Source organism: Echinops telfairi, unplaced genomic scaffold (genome assembly GCF_000313985.2).
Source record: "Echinops telfairi isolate 266 unplaced genomic scaffold, ASM31398v2 ScPeMD7_7458;HRSCAF=8496, whole genome shotgun sequence".
Classification (NCBI taxonomy): Eukaryota; Metazoa; Chordata; class Mammalia; order Afrosoricida; family Tenrecidae; genus Echinops; species Echinops telfairi.
Window position 1 is genome coordinate 3,211,348 of NW_022111358.1, and position 17,511 is coordinate 3,228,858.

The 17,511-nt window shown below is 40.2% G+C and overlaps 1 protein-coding gene across 2 annotated transcripts in view; it reads right to left on the reverse strand.

Moving 5' to 3' along the window:
• GOSR1 (golgi SNAP receptor complex member 1) overlaps positions 1-17,511 on the reverse strand; it is a 44,283-nt gene that overhangs the window by 12,116 nt on the left and 14,656 nt on the right. For both annotated transcript variants that reach the window (XM_004706890.2, XM_004706889.2), the window contains exons 5-6: positions 16,073-16,164; positions 8,697-8,771 (exon numbers count right to left, since the gene is read on the reverse strand). In XM_004706890.2, coding sequence (XP_004706947.1) covers positions 8,697-8,771; positions 16,073-16,164 — 167 coding nt within the window. The remainder of the gene's footprint in view (positions 1-8,696; positions 8,772-16,072; positions 16,165-17,511) is intronic.

Sequence of the window (17,511 nt, forward strand, 5' to 3'; positions counted from 1 at the left end):
TCCATTGTGTCAAGCACATTTGTACATTCATTGCCCTCATCATTCTCAAAACATTTGCTCTCCACTTTTAGCCCTGGTATCAGCTTCTCATTTTTGCCCCTCCCTCTCCCACCCTCCCTCCCTCATGAACCCTTGATAACTTATAAATTATTTTTTCATGTCTTACACTGACTAATGTTGCCCTTCACCCACTTTTCTGTTGTCCATCCCCCTGGGAGGGGGTTATAGGTAGATGGTTGTGATCAGTCCCCCTTCCCCTCCTGGTATCGCTACTCTCATTATTGGTCCTGAGGGGTTTATCTGCCCTGGATTCCCTGTATTTCCAGCTCTTCTCTGTACCCCTGTACATGCTCTGGTCTAGCCAGATTTGTAAGGTAGAATTGGGGTCGTGATAGTGGGTGGTGAGGAAGCATTAAAGAACTAGAGGAAAGTTGTATATTTCATCGGTGCTATACTGCACCCTGACTGGCTTGTATCCTCCCTGCAACCCTGTAAGGGGATGTCCAGTTGTCTACAGATGGGCTTTAGGTCAAAAGTAGAAAACTTTATGAAGACTTCTCAAAAATCCTAAAAGTTGATACTCGAATTAGAACATGGGTAAAAGAGACAGAGGTATTTTACCAGAGGATATAACCCCTAACAAGGAAACCCACTGCTGCCGATGGGCTTCTAACTCAGAGCGATACGAGAACTGCCCTATAGGGTTTCCAGGGCTGTCATCTTTATGGAAGCATCTATCTGTCTTCTGTGGATTTCTGAGACAGAAAATCTTTACGGAAATAGAAAGCCTCATCCTTCTCCCGTGGAATGGCTCGTGGTTTTGAACTGCTGCCCTTGCAGTTAGCAGTCCAATGTGTAACCCATGCCCTACCAGGGCTCCTTGTTGCTCAAGAAGTGGGGTTGAAACTACTACTAGAAACAACTAGATAGAACCCCTGTTTTATGCAGGGTACTTTCCTTAAAGGTTTGCTTTCTGAAAATGATATTTTAGGTAATTTAATCATTTTAAATATAAAATCATTTTCTATATATGAGAGTATTTTAAAAAGTTCATGGAAAATTTCCATTGTATTTTAATTCTATTTTTCCACAAAGCCCTTTCTTATAGAAACCAAGTTAAAAATCTTATACAGCAAACATTCATGCCTCCATTTATTTTTAATAATTTGCATAAAATTAAATTTTCTTATAGTAGGTTTTTCAGAAGGGATACTTTTTTATTAAAAGGGATATACTATCATTAAAATAGTCATTGTATTTGATTGAGAATTTATCCTCATATTATAATTCTAGTGCATCTGAACTACAAACAAAAACAAAAACCAAAAAACCAGAATTGGATTCACCTGAATAGGAAACCAACCTAATAATCTTAAAAAAGGAAACTTCTCTGTGACCAGAAGAACTAGATGGTGCTTGGTTATTACTACCAGCCCCCTGAAAGGGATCAGACTAGAAGATCTTTTTGGTCGAGTGGGAGGGAAATGTGGGCAACAGTCAAAATCAGAGACTGGTTGAGCCTTCAGGGCAATGGCTCTTCCTCGCCCTTCAGTCCTGGGGCTGAGCTCACCTCCATGACTCAGTGCTCAGCAAACAGTTTCTAGCAGAACAATAAAGCTGGGAGGTAGGGACTCCTTAGCATAATCAATCACTTGAGATCAGAGGGGCAGCATTTACCCAAGGGCAGAGGGTTAGGAAAGGAGGAGGAATGGAAACAGGGAATATGAGAGGAAGTTGGATAAATGATACTATATTCAGGGGATTGTAATGAATAACATGAACTAAAATGAACTACTGAATGGAAAACCAATCTGCTCTGTATACTTTCATGCAATTCAAAACATTTTTAAAGTTTTAAAACTTAAAAAAAAACAAAACCCAAAACTAAAACTGTAATCCCAAATATCCTACTCTCCTTATAAGGTCCTTATAAGTGACCTTATGCATTAGCCATCTTTCGTTTATTGCAAGTGCTAAGCCTTACAGTACTTCTTTCAAAATATAACTTTGGAATCATACTCCACTTATTTATCTTCATTTTAATCAGACACTAGCTTAACCATGCATTTGTACCTTAGAGAGTTAGAGTAAGTTAAACACCATAGGGGAACATTTTTTTAAATCGTTTTATTAGTGGCTCATACAACTCTTATCACAATCCATACATACATCAATTGTATAAAGCACATCTGTACATTCACTGCCCTCATTCTCAAAACATCCGCTCTCCACCAAGCCCCTAGCATCAGCTAATTTTTCCCCTTCCTCCCCACTCCCCCCCTCCATGAACCCTTGATAATTTACAAATTATTATCTTGTCATATCTTGCACTGTCCGACGTCTCCCTTCACCCACTTTTCTGCTGTCCGTCCTCCAGGGAGGAGGTTATATGTAGACCCTTATCATCGGGTCCCCTTTCCAACCCCCCCCCCCCCCCAGTATGGCCACTTACACCACTGGTGCTGAAGGGATCATCTGCCCTGAATACTAGGGGAAGGTATTCTATCAAATTTCCCTCTACCATCTTTAGTCCCTATAATGATATTGAACAGTGGTTCTCAACCTGTGGGTATGACCCCTTTGGGGGGGGTGGGTTTGAACAACCGTTTCACAAGGGTCATCTGATTCATAACAATAGCAAAATTACAGTTATGAAATAGCAACAAAAATAACTTTATGGTGTGGGGGGGGGTCACCACCACAAGAGGAACTGTATTAAAGGGTCGCAGCATTAGGAAGGTTGAGAACCACTGGTATAAATAGAAAGCTAGTGTTTTGGGGATTTTTTTTTTCTTCTAAAATTGCCCAATGTCTCCAAGTCTCCAGTGAATTAGCACTCTGCAGATTAAAATGCACCCTGGACAGTATCGTTATAACTGAGCAATAGAGTTCCATAAAAATGGCATAACTTAATAAAACAAGAATTTAGTACATCTAGTAACACAGGATTTGCTGTCTCCTTTAGGATATAAAATACAGTCAAAGGGAATTATCCTTAAACAGGTATTTCCTAATAGCCTTAGACGTTCCATCATGCCATCTAGAACCTGACAACCCACTGCCATCAAGTTGATTCCCACTCCCAGTGACCCTACAGAACACAGGAGAGCTGCCCCACAGACTTCTTGGGCTGTCGGTCATTATGGAAACAGACCGCCACACTACCCAGAGTTCACGCCTCCAACCTTTCTGCTGGCAGCTGGGCACTTCAGACACCATACCACCAGGGCTCTGAAAGTCATAGCTCATATGTAATTAAGCGGTCAATTTTCCAATTTAAACTAGCTGAAAACAATGAACTAACTTTCACCACCAGTTCTTGGACGAAGAACCATAGAAACTCTATTTAAATAATTTTATCTTAAAAATTAATTTCCCCCAATAAAAACCAAGTAGCCCTGTGGTGTTACAGTTGCTCTCACTGACTATAATTAGCCAGACACCTCTGCAGTCTGGTAAATCTCTCTCAGAACATGTTACTGGAACAGAATCAAGCTGCAGTAGGACACATATCTGTGTTTCACTGCTAGGTGTTTCCATTGCAGATAACACTGAGGACACAGGGATGGAAAGAGGAATCATCCGTGGCCTCTCCTCATTCACATGGAGGGCATGGCCCATTTCCTTCCAGTCTGGACTGCCATCTAATCACAGCAACCTCCTCTGACAAAGGAGAACCAGCCATAGGGTTTTTGGAGTTGTGACTTTTACAGAGGTTGAATACCTGCTCTTTCGCCCAGGAGTGGCAAGGTGAGTTCAAACCATAACCTTTTGGTTAATGACCAAGTGCATAAGCCATTTGTGCCATCAGGGCGCCTTCCCCAGTCTGGGTAGACCAGGAATTTCTTTACTTGCTCTTTTTTCATGACTTAGCACAGGCGTTCTGGTTTTTATAATCACACGTAGTTTTCTGATGGCCAAAAGTTAAGAATCTGACAGACCCAGCATTCTACCCATGTAAAGAGAGAGAAAAACAAGGCTAGAATTCTTAGCACTGAGATCTTGGAAAGTCAGTGTTCCCGCACACATCATCATAGTCTAGGACCATTAAAAGACCTCCTGAGGTTTCTTTCAGTTCTAAGATCTAAAAATCTGTAACTGCAACTATGCCTGTCTCTTTTAAAGTCTAAAAATCAAATAATCAATAGTTAATTAAGAGGGCGATTCAAGAATTAAAATATTTGCAGATCATTGATTCAAAAGCAGACCAGAGTAGGGCTGGGTGCTTTGCAAAATTTTGCTTTCAATTTGCCTGTTTTCCCAGTAAAATTAATTTCCTTCTGAGACGGAATCAGCACTGACAAATGGGTTTCCTATGATGTCAATTATTTCTAATAGGAACACCCAATTAAATACATACAACAGGAAGTCAACTACAAATGTGAAAGGCATTTTTGTTTTTTCCTTTAAGTATTTTAAACAAGCAGTTTGGTGACTACCCTGCCTCAAAATTGACAATTTACTCAACTGTAACAGAAATACCTTTAGAGAACATGGTGGCCATAGTTTCTGTTTTGCTATTCATGGTTGAAAACAACTAAAGATTCTGAAAAACTACCCAAATCATGAACAATCTAGAACATATTAAGGATTTTTGTTTTTGAAACCACTAATAACTTGTACGCCAAAATACGCTACTCTGCTCTACCAATGTAAAAATGAAACGATTCTTCATTGTGTTTTTTATATATAAATCATATACATCGTAAAAAGTCCATATTATCAATCTAGACAGTCTCAAAACTACTACTACTAATTACAAATAATCATTTGGTTAATTGTTCTCTCTTACACCCTGGAATCTGGGGTCTGGTCAGGACTCAAGCACTTGGCTGTGTGAACTTCCCTCAGAGGGTAGTCATAGGGTCAGAAGAGACAATGTAAACTAAAGTGTCTTGTAAACGAAGTAAGCTTTAGATCTATAAACCCAATCCAAACCCACTGCCTTCACGTCCGTTCCAACTCACAGCAGCCCTGTAGGGCCGAGCAGAACTGCTCTCTAGGGTTCCTAAGGCTATACTGTACATCGTTATGAGAACAAAAAGCATCGCCTTTCTCCTGAGGAGCAGCTGGTGGGTTTAAATTGTTGTCCGTGTGCATGCGGTTACCAACCCACTATATAACCCACCTCTTATAGAAGTGTAACAGCGTTCCTTATAGAGATATAGCTGATGGAAATCAAGGCACTTTTATGCCTTCCATCCACCTCCACCGCCCCCACTCTGGAATGCCTTGTCTTGAGTGGAAACCTAATAAATGATTTCTATTTCAAAGCCCACCTTTTCAAAAGTCAGCTCCTCGGACACCTCCCCATTGCGCCTGTCAATCTAGACAGAATAATCCTCATTGTGCCACAACAATATGCTGTCATAACTCCCTGCTCTTCCTCAATTCATTCAAGAACCAGTCTGTTGGGTATTGTGCTAGGCACTGGAGGGGGTCGGGGGAGGGGGGAGAGAGTGGTGGAGAGGAAGGATGTCTTAAATGTGTAAAGAACATGTAACATTTTAAGATCACACATTATCTCATTTAATTTTTTTATATAATACTTCACGGGATGTAATTTTTTGTTTACTATTTCTCTAACTGGAATGAATTCCCAGGGGGTAGTGACTGCATCTGAGTCATTCCTGATTCCCTGGAGTCTAATACAATACCTGGCACACAGGAGATACTCATTAAATGCTTGATAAATGAGTAACAGAAACTGGTTAGATTAATATACAGTGATATCAATCAGGGCTAACACTGCAATAATCCTTGAATGTTTCCACAGAGAAAGGGGGATATGGCTTACTGTGCAAGCAGATTCACCTGGGGAGAGAAAATTCCCCTCTGGCACTGCATGCCAAGAAACACACAGGCTACCAGAAGGTGGTAGAGACAAGAGCCCTGATGACAACTTCAATTAGAACGTTAAAACTCCAGAACTGTAAAACAATGCATTTTTGTCATTTTAAGATACCCACTACTTTATAGTACTTTGTTACTGCAGCCCTACTCATACACAAAGGAACCAAATCGGAAGGATTTTACCTAAAAATGCCTAGAACTAGTAAATTTAAGGTCACAAGATAAAAAGTTAATGACTAAAAGATAACATTATTTCTAGATTAGCAAAACACATGAAAAACAAAATTTTAAACTGTATCCCCAAACAGTACTTAAATTTAACACACTTTGTATAAGATGTGTATGCTAAGAACTAGCAAATGCTACTGGGAGAAATTAAAGACCTAAATAAAAAGAGAAACATTCTATTCCTCAGGATTCGAAGACTCGTTATTATTAAAAATTATTGGCAACTCTCACCAACAATTTGTGGGATAAATAATGTAATTCTACTTAAAATCCCAACAGACCCTTTTACAATCTGATTGTAAAACCTACATGGAAATAAGGACTTCAGAAATAAACCTATGTGTATGTATATGTATACAGTCAAATGACTTTCAACAAAGTAGCCAATATAAAACATAATCTCTAACTGTTCTCCTTGACTATGTTATTCCTAATACCATCACTACTTTTAATGCAATTCAAACATTTTTTTTACGGTTGATTTTATCAAACACAAAAAGAACTACCAAAGCTCTTCATGGCTACAAAGGAAACATCTAGGAGACACTGCCCCCTTGTGTCAATCAATATTACTCACCAGATTAAGAAACTAACCACTACTTCCACTATTAGAAGCACCTAGGAAGACTTCTAAAAAGGTCTTGATCTTTCATTGTTCTGATTTCAACAACTTAATATTTAAAGTGATGACCTTTAGAGAAAAATTAAACAGCCTTATCAGGCTCATATGGGCATGATTGACAGCAGTAATTAGCAGTTTAATTTTCTAGCATTTAATTATCATGGATGCTTAGGTGCTCAAGAACTTAAGAGGCAAAATGAGCTAATTCCAGGAACCCAAGAGGAAAGCGAATTTTGAGAATGATGAGGGCAACAAATGTATAGGTGTGCTTTACACAATTGATATATGTATGGACTGTGATGAATTATATGAGCCCCAATAAAATGATTAAAAAAAAAAAAAGAACTTAGCTGAGTTCACAGTAATTTTCTGTTCTTACCCTGTTACAAAATACAGGGTCAATATTAAAGACATCTGATTCTTTCAAAACCAAATTAGCCCATAATTGAAAAACTCATCAAGGAAGCACTGAATATGGTGACTTATTTTATATCTGTATACACACTCACACACACACACACACACACACACACACACACACACACACACGGTTTTTGGTTTTTTACTAATTCATGGAAAAATGGAATTAAAAGGTAATGAAATTTTCCTACAAACTTTTAAAATCCCTTTTATATAAATTGCCCATTCCTATTTTTACACTTTTTATTCTGTTTTCTGGGAAAATCTGGTATTTTCTTTAGATTTGTAAATGCAGTGAATTACGTATCTAGTACATTTTGTTACTCCCACCAAAGGACCTTTGTTTTTCGACAGGGCTGGGTAAGAGGAGGGTGCAGCAGGGAAATATATTGATTGGATTATTGGTTCCGCTGAGAGATTGTTAACAGGATTCATTGTGACTGCCATCTTGTTGGGTTTACAGTGAGCCGTCTCAGAAGTGGGGCGGGCAGGAGAGAAGAGCCAGGAGAGCTCTGAGCGGCGAACCTCATAATTTAGGAGACAGCTGTGACAGCAGAGTGGTAGAGGAGCAATAGAACCAGGAGCCAGAGCAGCAGCCAAAGGGGTGGACTTCCCAGCCCACAAAGCAAAGCTGAGTGCTTTGGGGCAGGAAGCTAGCTGGCTTGTGGAGTCTGGTGCCTCTGGGCACTTAATTGGAGGAGTGGGATTTGCTGGAGCTAAGTGCCTTCAGGCTGAGGCTTTTGGCACAGTGGCAAGTCCTTTGGGCATTCACTGGCAACTCTGCAACACTGCCTGAGCAGGGCAGAGGCTAGGCCAAGAGGCTGAGGGTCAGAGAGAGGCCTGCCTGAAGGTACTGCGTAGAACAAACTATTCTAACTGAACAACTGTCTCCTGAGAGTTTGTCCTACAAACTGTACCCTGTTAACTTCCCTAATAAATCCTCTAATTGTGAACCTGCCTGTGAGTGCTGCATGGTCACTGCAATACAGTTTCAAACGGCCAGAATGTCGAGTGCAGGGGACGTTGACTGCTGTGGGAGGAATGGCCGATGTCAGAACAGGGGTAAGAAGGAGAGAGAGCAGAGGCACGTCTGACCTCAGGCCTCATAGAACTGGCTTCGGATGTTGCTGATGTGGAGTTTGATTTTCCTTCTCCCTTGCAGAGCTGGAGGAGGTCAGATGTCATTTCCACATCATTTTGATAGGTGATCTATAAAGCCTCCTGGCATTATATATATGGAACTGGGCCATTCAAACATTAAGTCATTATCACTATTTTTATTACTATGGTAATGTATAAAAGCACTAGACTTGCTGAAGAACATATAACGGTAATAAAAACATATCAGGTTAACAATTAAGTGATGTGAATGTCAGTTTTGGTTAATTCACAGGTAGCATTTCTCCTAACTATGCTTAGAACTGTTGTTATTTCTTTTCTATTAAATAGGGTCAATAGGGCCATTAATGGAATTAACAACAACAAAGAACTTCATATATGAAATATCACTTAAATGTTTGTAGAATAAGAACACAGAAACCTCCATAGCATGCATACATCCAGTAATACTTACTTTCGAAGGTGGTCATGTTCTTTCAAAAACAGTTCAGTTCTTCTATTATTTACCCCAGACCCACTTTTGTATGACCTAAGAGAAAACAAGGAAACGTTTTTTTTGTTTTTGTTTTTGTTTTTTTAACATTTTTGGAAGCAACTTTAATAATACACATTTTACTATGTTATTCTTAAGACAGGGGCCAAATTAGCAGACTGAAAACTGACACCTTGAGGCTATTTTATATGTGGAAAACATGGATAGCTCAAAATCAACCCCCCCAAAATAAATGAAGAGGCTGAAAAAAAGAATTCCTTAGTATCCTTCCCTCTGGTTACTGTCATGTCGTCATTTGACCATTTGCTCTGCTTTAGACATGTCCAGGGGCCAGGAGACTGCCCTCCGTCTGTTTCCTTGGCAGTTCCCGCCACCACTTACAAGAAGCATGGATAGACAGCAGAGACACAGTCACTGTTGGTGTTAATTGAGGGGAATTAGTGGGCGTTCCTCTCGCTTCTTCCAGATGTTCGTCTTGCTATCTCTTTTGGCTAGTGGTGGTCGGCCCCTTTTTTTGGTGGGAGATGTATTGGCTTCAAAATCTTCAACAGTGCTTTTTCTTCGTGGGGCCTCTTCTATGACAGCCCTGCTCCCTCCATCTAGGAGGTGCCTTAAAGCGGGGTCCTCGGGGGAGCAGACCGTGGTTCCACTCTCGCTGCTGCTCAGGACTAGGTCTTCTAAGTACAGGATCTTCGGTGGATGCATGCTTTAACAAGGAAACGTTTAAGAACAATTTTTTTCTTTTGTAACTGGCATTTTATTGGTTGTTTTGAGATCAGTACGGAGATTTTATGAACAATTTGCACACAATTCTTAATGCATGTACGCAAATCCCAAAATGACATGTAGATACAATTCTTTTCTAAATTCCAGTGAATTTCCAGCTTTAAATTTGGAAGCTATTTTTAAAGAGTTTATCAAAAACTGTTATCTTCAAATGTTGATAAGCTGTTACTTCTTAAGTCCCACTAGTTCACAATTTAATGTCACACACACTACATACTCAAATGTTCAACCCTTCACAGCGTATAATAAAGTGATCAGGAAAACTGGACCACCGCGACCAAAGGTGATACATTATGTACACAGTCCTGACAAAACCACGATGATGGAATGGTTTGCAGACACAGGTCTATAAAAAAACCACACCACGAAAACAAAATTTTAAATGTTCAAGTCATACAAATGCATGACAATGACTCCAAATTGCCATTATGTTTTGTATAGTGATACCAAAACTCCACCCACTATTCCATGGAATATGTTGACACCCGTGACGGTCAAATCTCACACTTCAATTTGGTTGCACCAAAAAATAAACAACCAATAAATGATTTTACTTACACGTAAATGTTTCTGGGGCTACTGAAAAACTTGCATTTACAAATAGCTGATAAAAATATTCCTCTGGATAGTCTAAGAAGGGAGAGCCCAGGGCCCACTGATCAGACATGATCTACCAATGAACACTCAGTAGACCTGGTTTCTTTTTCTCCTGCTTCATCAGAGGTTGGACTCTCCTTTTTCCTTCTCCATTTTCGGCAGGTAAATCTCCTTTAGTTTCTTGGTTGGCGGACTCAGCCTGTTTTCCCTTTGCTCCCCTCCCCTTTTGCTTGCACTTTGTCTGAAATTTTGTCCTTTCCTTTTGGGCTTCGGCTCCACTCTTGCCGGCACAGGTCTCACTGACAACCTCACCGGTTTCTTCTTGGGATCCTCCTTCACCTCCCCTTCGGTGGAGCTGGCCTTCCTTTGGGGCATCGTGGCTGTGGGGAGGGTGCGTGCTGTATGCCTTCGGACCTCAGGGCACTGAGAGCTTTCTTGAAGCTGGGTTGCTGGCCACTGCCACGCTGCCCACCCCTAAAGCTGCTAGGACTCACAGCAGAGGCAGTGGGAAACCCCATTTAAGAATATTTCGGAAGAAACTACAAAAACGGATTAAGTGACTGACCCTAATGATAGCCAAAGTGAACACATTGAGCCTTTTCATTGTTTTGAATGTACAATTAAAATGTTTAAATCCTGTTAGCTTCCTTAAAAATTAATATCTTCTTTAGATAAATAGGATTGCCTCCCTAATGTAATGCTAAGAGTTTCCTATGTTGTTTTTAAAGTAACCTGATATTCTTAAACGAAGAAAACAGCAAACAAACAAAATCGTTAGTAGCACAACTGGGTCTCCCTTTACCTGGAGTTAACAGAGAAGTAGCAGAGTCAGGAATTTAAAAGAGGGTATGGGAATGTGTGGCTAAGTATCAAGAATAAAATGTTAATTCAGATTACTGCACATTACTATAAGAGGGAATTAAAAAAAAAGTTGTGCTAGTTGGGAGGCATTGCAAAGCACAATGGAAAGAGCACCAGGAAAAGCAGCACGACTGACACCAGGGACACTCTAGACTTGGAAGACTGACCACCTGGGGTTCTATCTAGCCAGGCCGCCGCGTAAGTCTCCCAGCATCTAGTTTCCCAAGATGGGACTAATAATGGGTACCAATACCAAAAGACTGTTATAAACCAACGAGAGATCAAACACAGAAAAGTAATATGTAACATGCAAAAACAAACCCAAACCCTTTAAAGAGAAAATATCAAGCATAAATCCTATTTCACTAAGCACATTCTGCCTTGTATTGAGTCTAATTTGAGTCGCTACCACTCCCATCTGGCGCCTAGATCATAACTTTGTACAGTTGGCCAAGTTGGTCTTTTTGAGCAGAGATTCTAAAGAATCCTGATCAAAGGAGGGATAAAAGGCATAAAAGAACTTCAAATTATCGTGGAATCCACTTTCTAGAGCCACAGAGACTGGATGAACCCCCCAAACCACCGCCCTGAGATAATCTTTGAACTTTACACTCAAACTACCTCCTGATGTCTTCTTTAAGCCACATGACAGTCTAGCTTGGTTTGTAAAGAATGTCTACCTTTGACACTGTATTCTTTTAAAGAATTATCTGTAAGGGAAAAAACTGACAACAGCATTTCAAAAGGTTAAATAAGCAGCTTAGGGGGCAGCAATTTTAAGTTCATGTGGAGGAATAATTAGGAAAAGGACAGCAAAAACAAGTGTACTACCTGAACAATACCTCCCCAAAACCCAGAATTTTATTTTCAAAGCTATGTATTTAAATTTTTTTACAAAACAACCTTATCAAATAAACAACCTTATCACCTTCAAAGTACTCTCCATTATACTTAATACATTTGTCTTATCTGCGATTCCATTCTTGGAAACATTTTTCAAACTGTTTGGATGGCTGACATGTCATCAAATCAATGTCCTTTCATGTTCCTCTTCATTTGAAGAAACAAAAAGAAGCCACTGGAGCGAGGTCAGGTGAGTAAGGTGCATGGGGCATGCTGTTTTTTGCCCAAAACTGGAGCACTGAGATGGCTGCGTGAGCAGGCGCATTGTCTTGGTAGCAAAACCAGTTCCCTATCTGCCAGAAAGCTTGATGAACAGTCTGACATGGCAGAATCAAATCCAAATGCACTACGAGTCAACATTTCCATCTATTTGGAAAGTTAACTGCCATCCAGAACGAGGTTTGTTATCGACATTTCACTTTTTTTTGAAACAAGAAAACCACTGTACAATTGAGTTTTTCCTATAATGCTCTCCTTATAAGCTGTGTTCACCATTACAACTGTTTCTGTGGCATTTTTCCTGAGCAAGAAACAGAATTTCACAGTTGCCCACTGTTCTCTTAAATTGGCCATCACAAAATATGAGGTTCAAGTGAAACTGCTTTTATGAAAAAATTCACTGTGACCACAGAGAACCTTCCCAGGCAACACCACTGTGCACACTAACTCAGAGTGAGTTGCTCGATGTTTGCCTAGCAGGAAAGATGTATTGGTTTATACTGATATCAACCTGCAAAAGAATGAACCAAGACCCTTACCTCACCTCATACACAAAGAAAAATTCAAGGTGGATCACAGACCTCAAGGTAAACCCCAGGATCATCAATGAAAAAATTAGGACAAAACTTCAGGAATACCTGGGCTATCAGCAATAATGAAGAATACTAAAGAGAAAACACTTGTGTTCATCGAAAGATTTCATAGAGAGTAATGAGAGAACCCACACTCTGAGAAAAGATATTTAGGAATGACATATCAGACAAAGGTGTTATTACTAAAATCTACAGAACCCTGCAACCTTACAAGAAGAAAAAAACTAATTGCCTACTGAGGAGGTGGCCAAAAGACTTGAAGAGAAGATTCACAAAGGAGGAAACCTGAATGGCCAATAAACATATGAGAAAATTCTCCTGATCATTAGTCATCTGGGGAATACAAATCAAAACAACCATGACATACCACCTCACACCCACAAGGATAGCCCAATTAAAAAAACCAGAAAGGCAACACATATATTGGAGGGTGTGTTGAGGAACTCTCATTCACCACTGGTGGTCTTGTAGATACTTACAGCCACTGTGGAAAGTGATTTGGTGATAGCTAAAACAGATGGAAATCAATTTACCTTACAACCCAGTGATTTCACCACTGAGCATATACCCAGAAGAAATAAGCCACAACCAGACATCTGCACTCCAATGTTCATCACCATGTAATTTACAATTGCAAAGAATTGGAAACAGCCTAAACTTCCATCATTAGACGAATGGATTAAAAAAACCCCTCTGGTATATACACCGAATGGAGTACTACACATCCCTAAAAAACAGTGATGAAACAATGAAGCACCTTGTCTCGTGGAAAGAGTTGGAGGACATTATACTGAGCTAAGAAGTTAGCCAAGCACAAAAGGACAAGTACAACATGAGTACACTGAAGTATTTTTAAACAGAGCGGGCACAGGGGAAAATGTACATATCGCACAGTTCCCAGGCTGAAAACCAGATACTCTGGCAAGAACCAGACCAAACACAATGATGCATAGATCATCAAAAAAAAAAGAAAAAGAAAAAAAGTAAAAAGATACAGATAGCACCTGTGTGGAAAGACATTCCCCTCCCCCCCCCTATGCTTTTACGGCCCACAGAAAGGTGGGGGAATAAAAAAGATGGCAATGGGGGAATAGGGTACTAATTCACCCAAGGGGAGGATATTGTTTATGTCTCCAAAGGAAAGGGAGAGAGAGAACAGATTTCATTCCGGTGTGCCCAACCCTTGTGGATTGGACATGATGTTTTTTAGGGATGTGTAATACTCCATTCCTGCTCGAAGCAGCTCAATCAAGGAGAGGGCTGGCCTCAGCTTGAGACATGATGTCCCCTCCCTAGACAACAGGGCTACAGAAGACAGCACAAAACACAGTTCCAGGAGTGCTAGTCAGCCTGACCCACCCACATGGGGGCAAACCCAGGGAGGAGTGTAACAGACCAGCAATGGGAGCAGTCATGAAATGCCTGAAGCAGCTTGATCATAAAGACTATAGACTTCTGACTTGGCACCTCATCTGAAGTTGGAGATTCACAAGGGGGCCTCATGGAAAGTCTAAAGGAGTAACAGGATGGGGGTGGGGCACTTAGACGGCTCCATCCTTGACTGCAAGAAGAGCAATGGGGTCTTGTAGAAGTTGCATGAATGCTGAGGACTAAAGGGTATAAGGGATGTTAGATAAGTGGGTCTTGGGAAAGGGATCCCTGAAAGAAAAGGGGATTGGACCAATGGATTTTAATAGAGTCTGCCAGCTATTTAACAGGGAGATACTCATCAACTGTGGATCAGGACAACAGCTAGACTTGGAACTACTTGTGTAGTGTCTTTTTATTCTTTTCTCTTATGGTGTCGCTCTATATAAGATAGGCAAGATAAGCAACTCCAAGGGGACAGCAATAGGACTGAAGGGGGGCGGGACATGGGCGAGGAGGTGGTGTGGGAGGGGAATGAGGAAGCAATAATGACAGGGAGAGGGGAATAGCAAGGGGAGAATGGCGTAGTGTTCCAGATAGTTTTTGATCCATTGAAATGTATTCAAGAGGAATAACAGAGAGGTGAATGATAGGTAAGTATAATAGTGGGGCAGGAGGAAAGAAAAAAGAGAAAGAGGTAAGAACTAGAAAGTAATAGTCATATATATAGTAAATATAAAGATAGGTATGTTAATACATATTATATTATGTATATATAGTAACACACCTATATATATATTTATATAAATACAATAAGGAAACAGACAGACTTTGGGCCTCTACTTAAAACTTACCTCAGTACAAGAACAGTTTGTTCTAATAATGTGGCAATGTACGATACTTACTTTCCTGATAGGATGGCTGAAGGCTAAACGGGTGCACAAACAAATGTGGTGAAGAAAGCTGATGGTGCCCGGCTATCAAAAAGATATAGTGTCTGGGGTCTTAAAGGCTCGAAGTTATTCAAGCAGCCATCTAGAATGGAAGCAACAAAGCCCACATGGAAGCATACCAGCCTATGTGATCATGAGGTATCAGAAGTTCAAAAACAAGCAATCAACTGACATGAAGGAGTGGAGACAAGTGGAAACCCAAAACCCACTATAATTAGACAGTTCCTTCACAGAAGGGCCATACAGGAGGGAAGATATATCCAGGGAGCAGTACAGCGCTAATGAAACACATACCTAGCTCTTTAACATTTCCTCCCCTTACTATTACAGTCACAGCTTTACCTCATTAAGCTCGTTAGACCTGTGATTATTCATTTGTATAATGAAGATTGTTCAATGCATGAAATCCAAGATAGATAAACGTGTCAGAAATAGTGATGGGAACAATGATTCCCTGGGGGTACAGGAAGGGGGGAGCTGATAGCAAAGTTGACTGTATAACCCCACTCGAGGGGAACGAGTAATAGAACTGCAGAGGAACAGAGATAGTGGACAGTGTAAAATATGGCAAAAAAAAGTAAAAAAAAACAAAAATTAACTATTTATAAGAATAATGGCTCCTGGGGGGTAGGGTGGGGGACAGAGGGGATAAAGGAGAGCTGATGGCGGAGTTCAAGAAGAAAATATTTTGAAAATGATGGTGGCAGTAATTGTACAATTATGATTATAACTGAATTATGGATTGTTAGAATATCTGTAAGAGCTCCCAATAAAATTATTAAAGAAAAAGAAAAATTTTTTAAATTAAGTGTTGAAGAGAGAGAGAGAGACACACACACACACACACACACACACACACACGAGCTGGACTTAAGGCAGGAAAGTCAAAAGTTGGCAGGAGCCCAGGATTAAAGTAGGGGAAGCAGACAATTAGACCAGAACAGTACATGAACACCATCTGATAGCTTCAAAGTTCAAAGAACAGTAAAATGAGAATTAAAAGCCCTAAAATCTCATATTATGCTATTCAATTCGATGTTAAGAAAATGTCACTTACTCAATATCCTTTCGGACTGATCCCATTAGGTTCTCCCTTTCCCGTATGGCCATAAAGTTTGCTTTGGTTTTATGAAATTCATGTGTATAGTCCTGCAATAAATCAACATTAAATCTCAACATAAATTATATACCCTCATCTCATTGAATCAAATATTTACTGTCAGCAGACTGCAACTTCTCTAAAAAACAAACAACTATTTAAGAGATCAAATTGCCAAATAGCAAAAATAACTTTATAATTATTTTCCTGAACCATGACAAACATCTTCCAATGAAAACAATTTGGTGTTACGGTAACATTGCCACAAAATACCTATCTTCAAGGGCAGCGGTTCTCCACCTTCCTAATGCCATGACCCTTTAATACAGTTTCTCAAGTTGTGGTGACCCCCCACCCCCACCCCAACCATAACATTATTTTCATTGCTACTTCATAACTGTCATTTTGCTACTGTGATGACTTGGGGGATTCCTGTGAAAGGGTCTTTCGACCCCCAGGTTGAGGACCGCTGCTCTAGTAGCTTACCCTGAGGAGACCTGGTGGTGTAGAGGGTTACTAGTTGGGCTGCTGGCTGTAAGGTCACTAGTTTGAACCCACAGCTGTTGTGAGGGAGAAATCTACTCCCCAAAAGACTGACAGCCTCGGAAACCCAAAGGAGTAGTCCTACTCTGCCTACAAGGGGTCACTATGAGTTGGGACAATGAGCTCAGAACTTGAATATCTTGAGGCAAAATTATAAAGGAAAAAAAAAAAATTCTAAGGTTTTTTTCAAAGAGCTCGGTTAAAGCTTGAGCTGCGCTTTCCACTTACTACTGTGTCCAATAAAGCTTATTTCAAAATTTGATCTTTTTAGAGCTTCTACACATTTTATCCCTGCATTAAACAAAGAAGCAGATACAAAGAGGATTGTGCACATTTCCTTCACTGCACTACCCTAGCGAAAGACGTTAAGGACTATTCACTCGTTACAATTCAGAGAAGTGTGGAAGACGAAAATCACAATACCACATCCTAGAGGAACCCCTGACCTGAAAACAGCATTAATACGCGAGCCTGGTGAGAATATACAAAAAGCCCTCAGCCCCTCTACCAAAAAGAGGACAAAGTCTACTCTTTGGCTCATAATTACTGTCATCACCTTTTATTTCCTTTCAGAAAGTGTGTTTACGTATGTGTTTATCTAATAGTACTTTAATTTATGCTAAGAAAAACTGCATTTTCTGTAATTCATAAAATACTAAGCAACCTTTCCATTTTAGCAAACAGAAATCTATAGCATCTTTTTCATGTGGTCAGTTGCCATCTAGCCAGTGCAGATTCAGAGCGCCCAGAGGTGTAGTGGTTCTCAACCAGTGGGTCACGACCCCTCTGGGGGGCAAACAACCCTTTCACATAGGTCTCCTGATTCATAACAGTAGCCAAATGGCAGTTATGAA